A 10,613-nucleotide genomic window follows, 5' to 3' on the forward strand; every position below is an offset into this window, starting at 1 on the left:
AACAGTTGCCTGAATAACTGTTCCAATTGGCAGGGTTGTGCTGAACAGAAGAACACAGGAGTAAAAATGCCTGCAGCCTGAAAATAAACACAGAAGCACATTGCTGAGGGAGCAGAACGAGCCATAAGGATGTGCATGTGTGTGTGCGTGTGTTTAAGTCGTAAAATCTCTTTCCCAGCACGGCTGGGAAGCCCAGTGTCCCGTGATTAAGTGTGTGTGAGAGCGTGTTTGATCCCAGGGCCTTATTTCTCCAAGGCGAGTAGCCGGCCGGCATGAGAGGCTTGGCTTTGGCACGCCGGCTGACACTCACACACTCATAGGTTCGCCACTAACTTTCGGTCAGCCCAACTTTGGGAAAGAAACCAGAGGAGGAGAGCGCGTCAGGGCGGGTCCCCGCTGAGCAGCCGGCCTGAAAGGGAGCCAATCGCGCTGCCTTGGCCTCTGCCAATCACTCGGCTCCCTCCAATCCCACCAGTGCCATTTCCAAACTCTAGTTCCCACTGTGCCGCTCAAATGTGGTGAGCGCTCTGCCAATCGCTGGAGGACAGAGTGGGGAACGGAATAAGCGGAGTTCGGAGCGGAGACAAAAGAAGTTAAAGAGCCGCTTAATATATACATGTTTTTGAAGGCGGGCAGAGGGAAAAACATAACACCAGTGAGGGTAGATGGGCTGGACTGTGTAGTTATGGAGCCCCCTTTGAGCAAGAGGAACCCGACACTGAGATTAGCGGATTTGGCAGCGGCTCAACCCCATCCTCATCAGAATATGACAGGCTTCCCGGGGCTGGGGAGCCACCACCTCCACTCCCACCCCGCCGCTCACCTCCACCCTGGGGAGATGGGGAGTGACCCCGGCGTGGCCCTCACGCCATTCGGACCCGAGCACATGGCCCAAGCGAGCGTCCTCAAACTCAGCCCCTCGCAGCATCCCGAGGCGCAGACAGCGGCCGCCTTTGCCTCGCCGGCCGCCCAGAGCGGCACAGCCGCCGCGGTCAGCAGCTACCCGGCCGGCGCGGCTCCCCCGGCTCCCCACCCGGGCTACGCCGCCAGCAGCGCCGGCACCAGCAGCGCCAGGGACTTCATCCTGCGGAGGGAGCTGCCCGGCGCGGCCATGCACGGGGCGCTGGGGGAGCCGCACCCCGCGGCCAGCTCCCCGCACCCGCACCCCCACCACGGTGTGTTCATCTCCGCCGCCGGCACCTACGGCCCGTCGGACGGGGCCGCGGCCCACCCGGTCTTCCCGGCGCTGCACGAGCAGCCGGCCCCCGGCGGCCACCACCCGCTGAACGGCCAGATGCGCCTGGGGCTGGCGGCCGCGGAGCTGTACGGCCGGGCCGAGCCCTACGGGGCCGCCTCCTCGCTGCACGGCTACGGCTCCCTGGGCTTGAACGTCAACCTGGCGGCCGCCAGCCACGGGCACCATCCGGCCCACCACCACCACCCGGGGGCGGCGGCGGCGGCCTTCCTGCGGTACATGCGGCAGCCCATCAAGCAGGAGCTGATCTGCAAGTGGCTGGAGCAGGAGCCGCCACCCAGCGCCGCCGGGCAGCCCTGCTCGAAAACTTTCAGCACCATGCACGAGCTGGTGAACCATGTCACCGTGGAGCACGTCGGCGGGCCTGAGCAGAGCAGCCACGTGTGCTACTGGGAGGAGTGTCCCCGGGAAGGGAAACCTTTCAAGGCCAAGTACAAACTGATCAACCACATCCGCGTGCACACCGGGGAGAAGCCCTTCCCCTGCCCCTTCCCGGGCTGCGGCAAGGTCTTCGCCCGCTCCGAGAACCTCAAGATTCACAAGCGCACTCATACAGGTGGGTATTTCCCCCGCTCCCTCGGCCTAGCTCCCTTGGTGGGGTTGTTTTCTCTTCCTCCTCTCATCACGCGGCCATTCAAACATGTGACTTTTTTCATGAATAAGTAATTCAGGAGCACCCAGGGCGCGTTCACACACACACACACCGTCTCTCTCTGTCTCTCTCACACACACACAGTGACACACACACAGTCTCTCGCGCACACACACAACCGCACAGCCAGTCCCTAGACCTGCAGCAAAAAATTCAAGCCGATAAACACCTAGAGTTAGGAATTTAGGCAGGGCCTGGGAAAGAGCACGCCAGGAAGGAGGAGGTGAAGACCAAGGCCAGTCTCTCCAGGCCCCACTTTCCCTCGTGGAAGATGAGGAGTGGGGATCTCCCACTGCAGACCAAATCCCACCCCACCCGAAAATCCCGGGTGGTGTTTCCTCGTCTGCGCTTCCTGGAGGGAGCTTGTCCCAGGCAGGGTTTCAACCGAAGGACGCATGGGAGGGTTGTCCCAGGCAAAGTTTCATTTGAAGTGGGGGGGTGGGGGCTCAGGGGGGCGCAGTTCCCCTTTAAATTAAGCAAACGTGTTTGCTAGGGGCAGTGGAAAGACTTGAGCTATAGGGAGTTTCCCTGGTTAAATGCTTATCCTTTAGAGGTTCCAAGATGAGTAACATTTGGTGTGGGTTTTGGGATGTCTTTGTGTAACGAAGTTTCTTATTGCTGTTTTGAGGAGGAAACTTCAAAGCAGCCTCTTCACAGCGCAAGTTGTGATTTTAAGAAGATGTCTGAGTTAAATGTGGAGAAACGGACACCCTTCACTTGTAGGGAAATCCCCAGTCAGACTGGGTCGCTCACTAGGGTTTTGTTTATGGGATTTGTGTTGGTTTACAAATAGACATTTCGTTTAAGGTTAAAAAAAACATCTGAGAAAAATGAACGAAGTTGGGATTGATAGTTGTACACAAATATTATTCCTTGGAGGATAGTTAAGGAAATTGAGTTTACATAATTGCTTTCTTGATTTATTGTGTGTTGCTTCAAAAAGAAAAGCGGACAACGTGCAACGTGTTGTTTCAGTGTAAAGCCAAATGGCCCGTGGCTGAAAGGATTATAGATTTTATCTACAGAATATGTCAGACAAGAGCTCAGATGTAGGCGCAGAGAGATGAGGACACCCAGCCCGGGCTGTTCAGTTCCGAGCCAGGAAGGATTGCTCCTGCAGGCAGGCTGACAGCTTTTTGTTAATGGCATTGCGGACAGAGTGAAATGCTGCAGGCATTTCCGAGAATCCTTGTTTCCCTACCATGTTTTTGTAATGTATCTGTATCCATCTGTCTCGATGATTTGGAAAACAAAACTTAGAGCCGGCACTTACAGCACCCCACTAGCTCCTTGTCCCTGTCACAGTGCAAGGCGATGGGGATGGCTCCTGCATATTAAAAGGGAATGGTGCCAAAGCCTAAAAATATGATTTGCAGCTTGGGATCTTTCTCATATTTGCAGTGCAGTGAGCAGAAGGTTGGAGTGCGGCTGGGGAGGCAGGGAGAGAGAGCGGAGCGGCTTATTCATTTATCTTTGTACAAAGAAACCCTGAACAACACAGAGCACGTTTCCCTTTTTGCAATTAACAGGGAGCTCAGATTTATGACTCGGGATCCGCATTCCCTTTCCTACCGCTGCTCTCAACTTTTCCCGTGTGGGGGCAGCTGGAGTAACATTCGACAGAGCGCAAAATACAGCGCCGCTAGAAACAGAGTTTGCGGACTTGACCCTTGTCGCTGCCCACAGGACCGGCTCCCCCGGTTAAATGCATCATGTGTCATAAAATTTATGGGCAAGTGTGTGACCTTATGTGTGGCACAGTACATACAAATATTAGTATATCCCGGTTAAATGCTGGGTTCCGCTGGGTTTAATTCCCACTCTGGCATCCTGTTTACAAAGCAAGGGGCAATTTTCGGTGTCAGCTCTTCCTGGCAGTTGAGCCCAAGGATGAGGCGCCTTCTCTTTCTGGTCCGACTGTCCGGAGAGGATGGGGGAGCGGGCCACTGCTGGAGAAAGAGGCGGCTGGGCCTTGGCCCTTGCAGCTTCTCTGGATAGTGGCCTCCAATGCAGAGCAGCGAAACATCCGAATGCAGCTGTAGAAACTTACGGAGACACACGCACAGAGTGGGAAACACGCGCGATCACTGATCTCTGTGCACTCCAGTCCACTGAGATGCACACAGTGAGGTACAGCAGCTCGCACACGCGCGTATAGAAAGAAGTAAATACGCACAAAGATACACAAAGAGGCTGATCTCTATAGATACCGAGTGGCACGCAGCTGTAAATAAATATACAAAGACACACAGAGATCGATATAAATAAATACACACAAAAACACACTTACACAGGGAGAGAGACACGCGGAGAGATCGATATAAATAAATACACACTAAAAACACACACAGAGATATAAACAGATACCGAGCCCCACACACAGAGATATGGAGACAGAGAGCGCGTGCGAGAAGCTCAGATACTGGCACACACCGAACAGTGGCGCACACACACACAGACTGACACACAGACTGATATCAGAGACACACTGACACACATACACAGCAGCCACCGGGCAGGCCATTGCAAACCAGCAGCCTTCGAGAAAGGAAGAAGGAGGATGCAACAGACAAACTGCCCCTTCTGGGCTGCAGCAGAGAAAAAAATCTTCCCTCTAACCTGCTGACACCCCGGCCCAGGGAAGGAGAAAGGGGCTAATTTTAGGCCACTCGGGCCAGGCTGCTCTTTGCCAAGACCATCTCGTAACGTGCAAACACATGTCTGCGTAGAAGATTTACTTGTTTTAAAGACCTAAATCTGAAAGTCAAATGAAAAGATCAGATCATTACGGTAGCCTTGTGTTTACCACTTAGATCTAATTCAACAATGTAGTCGAAGTGCCCTAAGGATTTACTAATTATTCATTCTTAGTCTCATTGTTTAAAATAACCACAGTAATTTTGTGTTTCATCATTAGTGGATTTTGTGCGTTTCTTATAGGCCCCCAGACAGGAGAAATATGTCTATAATTTAAATTGTTCCCTCCCCACTCCCCTTCTTAAGCTGCACTGGACAATATGATCCCAAACTATTTTGGTCTAATAGGTTAAGACTGTAAAGCGTAACTAATCCATTATCTCAAACAAAATATTGTATTGATCCCCGAAGATGTTTGCTTCATAATGTTAATGAAACATATGGCTTAAAACTGTGGCCCCTCAATAGGAAAGTGTTTAGCATGATCACTCTTTGGCAATAAATAAACAAATGTTTTCACAACTGTGTTTTATGCACGGGAAGAACTTTGCAAAGATGCACTTGTGTATCTTCAAATCCTTGTCAGCTAGCAATGTTAAACGGGAACAATCTGCAAATGGTTAAACTCTGACGTAAAGTCTCCGTCAGAGTACCAAATATATTTGATCACTGCAATCTAGGTGTGCTTGAAAGAACCATTTTCTTTTTTTGAAACACTGAGGGAACCAATTTTTAATAACTATTCCTGTGTCTGATACAAATAGTACAAATCAGTTTATCTGTCGAATAGCTTTTCTTAAGAATATCCGGAGTGCACATTACAATCGGCTATGTAAACCTAATATTTTTGTAAAACAATACAGATGTAGCGAAATTTTCCAATGGATTTGCTATTTTTCAGATAAAATGAACAGATAAAGTGAGTTTATCTATGTTGTGAAATCCTTTTCAGTGGGAAGTGTGAATGCGCGAGCGCTTATGTGTATACGAAAACTGCATTTAAAAAGTACCAGATTGGTTTTCTTAATCAGCATAATTTCTGGGGTAGGAGAGAGATAATAGTGTTTGTTTTGTGTGGAGCTAGATATTTGCTGATAGTTGTGACTAAGTGCAAATGTATCTGAACAATTTCAAACTGAATGACTTGATTAAAAAAAAGACGATAGTTATCAAAAGTGTGCTTGTTTTCAATTAATATTTTATTGTAAGATTATATAATTATACAAAAATAGTGAGTAACAAGGTTTTCTTCAATAAAAATCGAAGTGCTTCCATTGTGGGGGCTAGAGTACATTGTTATTTTTGAAAATGTAGAACAAAATATATATGAAAGTATGTATCAGACATAATATGGCATAAAACTTCAGCATTTTAAACAAATGTTTGCAGTAATGATGTTATGCATTTTAGATATATCAGATTCACGTGTAATATGAGAGAGAGAAAAAGTTACTCTTCTAAATTATATTACATTTATAATAAAATGATATGGCACATTTTTCCCTGTTATCTCAATAATAGGCATTTACACATCCCTGATTCAAGAACTATGGGAAAGAGTTTATCTGGAGCACAGCTATATGTAACAAAATACACATGAACCAAAGTATTGTATTACAGGACCCGGTGGAACTTAAAGGTATGCCAGACAAAAAGGCCTGAGGCTGATTTTCACAACCACTTTAACTGTTAAGCAATGCATAAAGCTATTAAAATAGATTTGCTATAGATTTTTAGACACAAATTAGCCTCAGGTAAATAGATACCGTAATAGCAGTCTACTGTTGTCATTATTACTGTCTATTGCTATTACAGTATATTATTCTCACTAACGTGCAGATTGTGAATAAAGGTTGATAGATATTGGTCTACATTTAAAGTATGGCCTGCAAAAATCCAACGTTATGGTTACGCGCTTAAACAGGTGTTATTTGTATTTCCTAAAAGGAAAGATTCTCCATATACTATAAACCATTGTGAAAGGATTAGGACAAGATGTGCCAGTCTATAGACAAAGCCAGTCTAGATGACAAATGTGTTGATGGGGGTAGTTTTGTTTGTTAATGCATTATTTAAATTTTTCATTTGCAAGAGAATTTGTGCATGGAAAAAGTAGACATTTCATGGTTCTATCTGAGTCTTTTTGAAAATCATAGTTAACATTTCACAGTTTACCAAATATTATACATTTGACACCAGTGCAGTTTGATTTCTCTGGCAGGTATAACCTTATTTCCCAGCCATATCAGGAGTCTCCTCATGACAAGCACAGAGATGATTTGCAGTGAATTTTTCCATGGGGACCATGTTTTATAAGAGCTGTGAAATGTTCCACTTAGTGCTGTTGTTGTTTGTTATTAAACTAACCATAGCTCGGACCTGAAAATTAAGTGACCAAGATTTAGGATTTCTCCCCCAGAAGATAATTATTAATGTTTTCAATTGTAGGAGAGAAGCCTTTTAAATGTGAATTTGATGGCTGCGACAGGAAGTTTGCCAATAGCAGTGACAGAAAGAAACACTCCCACGTCCACACGAGTGATAAGCCATATTACTGCAAAGTCAGAGGCTGTGATAAATCTTACACGCATCCCAGCTCTTTAAGAAAACACATGAAGATACACTGCAAGTCTCCACCACTTTCTCCTACACCTGGATCTCACGGTTATCAGTCTGCAGGAACCCCCCTAGGTGCTCCCCTGTCCCCTGCCCAGGACTCAGCCAGGGGCTGCTCTGCCAATCTTTCCCCTCAGGTCACTAACCTCAATGAGTGGTATGTCTGTCAGGCCAGTGGGGCTTCTAATAACCTTCATACACCTTCCAGCAATGTAACATCCTCTGAATCTGAAGATGAAGAGGCTTATAGAAACTCTGATACCAGAACTATCCATTAGAAGAAAAACAACAAGAAGAAGTTTCTGACTTGGGACTACTTGGATCATTCTCCTGAACTGTAAGGACACAAAGCTTGAAAGAAAAGGATGGCATAAAATTGCCATCATGTTGAATCGCCGCTATTTATTCAGTATATAAAACCCTATGGTGTTTGTACACTTAACTAATTTAATTGAGACACTTGGACCCTTTTATAAAAAATAATAAATGAAAATACCAAGCTGGACTATCTCAGTGAACCAAGTGGCATGTTTGCAGGTATGGGGAAGATGCCAAGGGAGCTCAATGGACAGATCAGTTCATCAAGATTATACACTGCCAATGCAATAGTTCTAAAAGAGAGAGAGAGGAAGAGTGTTCATTATGTAGCCTGCAAGCTGATAGGGCCTCTCTATTTCCTGGAGTGGCTCTTAAATACTTCAGATGTCATTCTGGGGGCTTCTTAACAGCTTGAGTAGGCCCCAATTCCGCAATGGCCTCTTAATTGTAAACCACCACCACCTGCTGAATTTCCAACAAATCTGGGACTGGTTACATATTAAAAAAAATGTTTTTTCCCCTCTTTCAGTTGGGATCTTTTGTAATTTTTGCTTTTTATTCTGAGTCCTTAAGTTTCACCCAAATCTGATATTTTATACCTAGGCTTGTTTCCTTATCCCTTAGCTGTATACAATGTGAAAATGGATTTTTAAAAAGAAAAAAAAAAGATGCAGCATTTCTCTTAACATTTCTCCACAATTTTGTATCATTATGAGTCCTGAGACTAAAATGGAGAATAAAAGAAAACCGCTGCTATCTGACAACTGTGATACTGTGATTTTTTTTAAATATAGCACACAAAATTCAAAAGTGAATTCTGTTCCCTTTAGCAAAGTTTGTTTAAAAGAGACGATCCTGCATCTTGCTATGTCAGACCATGTATGTAGTGGAGTTTGTTGTTAGGTCAAAAGTGTGTTGGACATCAGAGTCATTATTACTTCAAAATCTTCAAGTATGAGAAGCCGTGATACTGTTGTGAAAGCTGATATTTTAGACCGATCAATCTCCTTTTATACCAATGTGGACACCCATTTGAAAATGCTTTATTGTTTTCAACATCTAAAACCATGATTGTATTCATCCTCCACCCCCATCCCATGCAATCCTCAAATGACCATGTATAGTGGTGAGTTACATTAAAACAGGAAAACAATTGTCACAAATATTGAAATTTAAAAGGGTTGTAGTTAGAGCAAAAAAAATGATGAGGGCATGACCTTTGGCATCGCTGTCAAGCTATTAGAGAAAAAGGTCAGGGAACTATGACGATAACTCTTAGTCAATTTATTTGCGGTTGCTATGACACATTTCCCATGCAAAATGTTAGTCCATCATAAACATCATACAAATAAACTAAAGAGCACTAATTTATCCTCAGAGACCCTGAATACATAAACAGGTAGCCTCCCCTCCCACAGGGTTTGTAGAAATTTGTTTTGTGTGCTGTGACTGGTTAGTGTAGTCTTGTCATTGTTAATAACTTGTATGTGACTGCTATTATTTTGTACAGTTGAATTAATTTATTTTCAGACATCATCCTTTTCTGGAAGAGTACAGAACACACCAAAGAATTATATTATTAATTTTGGTGATAGATTGTTGTTTATGATTCCGTGGTTTGTTTAAAAAAATCATCATATTTTTCAGCTTACTTGAATGAACAATGTAATGTGAAAACAAGCTCTTCCTGCATGTCTTCTGTGCAGTGTGTTGGTGATAATATATATATAGTTTATAGAGATATTATGTTATTAGTACAGTGCATGGTGCTGTCAATCTGGAAGCCTTTAAACATTGTCTTCATATTGTTATGGTGAATTTAAAGATACAGACATTCCTTAAAAAACAAGAAGAAAACTTGAATAGAAAATAATTTTTAAAGTCTATTTTATTTGCTTTTTTTTCACGTTCAAAGCCCATTCAAATAAATAGAAATTGATAACGTAAGGTATGGACTTTTAAGGGTAATTTTTGTAATATAATCTTGTTAGAAATGATTTTCTTACTGATTTATAACGAATTGTTTAATTTATACAAATTTTCAATAATAGATTGCACTATACATTACTACATTACAGGGGTTTTAAAATATGAAACTGAGGGATATACTAATATTTGTATGTACTGTGCCACACATAAGGTCACACACTTGCCCATAAATTTTATGACACATGATGCCTCCTAAATAAAAACTCCCTTCATCTCTGTAAACCCGACCATAAGAAAGCAAGAATGATCATCAAGCAAATAAATAAAAATATTCTTTCTATGGATTGCATGTGCTTTACTGATAGATGAGAGAGAGCTAGAGACCAAACACTGGACAGATAGACAGACAGATAGATAGATAGATACTTTTGTACCTCAGGTCATAGCACACCAGTGAAGAACAATAATATAAATCGTTAGCATATTTTTCTTGGTCATGTGAGATACTGTGATTATTTCCAACAGAAATATAAGTAAATAATGTTTCTTTTTGTTATTTAGAGTTGATTTTCAGTCAACAAATATGTGTATGTACTGGGAAGTTCTAACTATATATCCCCATTATTCATCATCAATTTCTGCTATATTTACTCTCCTGAGTAGTTTCCCATCTAAGCCAACCGGGCTAATCGCGAGAAAGAATGGCAGGATTTGGCTCCTAATAATGAAACAATGAGACATTCTACGAATATCTTTACATCCAGAGACACAATAGATAGATAGATATAGATAGATAGGTAGATAGATTATATGCTATGTTACATCTCACTTCTGCAATGATAGCTAACCAAAGTTCTAATGACAGCTAGTCAAAATTGACAATTCTAGCAGTTAAAATACTAGTATTTATTTTGTTATAGCTTGCTGGACCTTTCCGACACTCATGACAAATAAAGCATGCAAGAATATCGAATGGTTTAATTGTTAGCTATCCTGGGATAAAAATTGTGCTACAGTAAATTATGCTGGACTATATAAATATTCTCATAACATTATATATAACATTGTATTTAATATATTTATATATTATACATATTATATCATGTTATGGGATTACATCAAAAAAACTTCTGGCAAGCTGCATAA

At 43.4% G+C, this 10,613-nt stretch overlaps 1 protein-coding gene across 1 annotated transcript; it reads left to right on the top strand.

Moving 5' to 3' along the window:
• Positions 1–616: 616 nt before the first annotated feature.
• Positions 617–9,763, top strand: ZIC5 (Zic family member 5). Its single transcript, XM_050949211.1, has 2 exons — positions 617–1,811; positions 7,053–9,763. The coding sequence occupies exons 1-2, from the start codon at positions 617–619 to the stop codon at positions 7,496–7,498; spliced, it is 1,641 nt and encodes a 546-aa protein (XP_050805168.1). The 3' UTR covers positions 7,499–9,763.
• The last annotated feature ends 850 nt before the right edge of the window (positions 9,764–10,613 follow it).

The sequence above is a fragment of the Gopherus flavomarginatus genome, chromosome 1 (assembly GCF_025201925.1).
Source record: "Gopherus flavomarginatus isolate rGopFla2 chromosome 1, rGopFla2.mat.asm, whole genome shotgun sequence".
Classification (NCBI taxonomy): domain Eukaryota; kingdom Metazoa; phylum Chordata; order Testudines; family Testudinidae; genus Gopherus; species Gopherus flavomarginatus.

Bases quoted from the DNA above. Each gene is read 5' to 3' on its own strand.
- ZIC5 (XM_050949211.1), top strand. From the start codon at position 617: ATGTTTTTGAAGGCGGGCAGAGGGAAAAACATAACACCAGTGAGGGTA. The intron at 1,812-7,052 runs GTGGGTATTTCC...TTTCAATTGTAG, and splicing joins TCACAAGCGCACTCATACAG to GAGAGAAGCCTTTTAAATGT.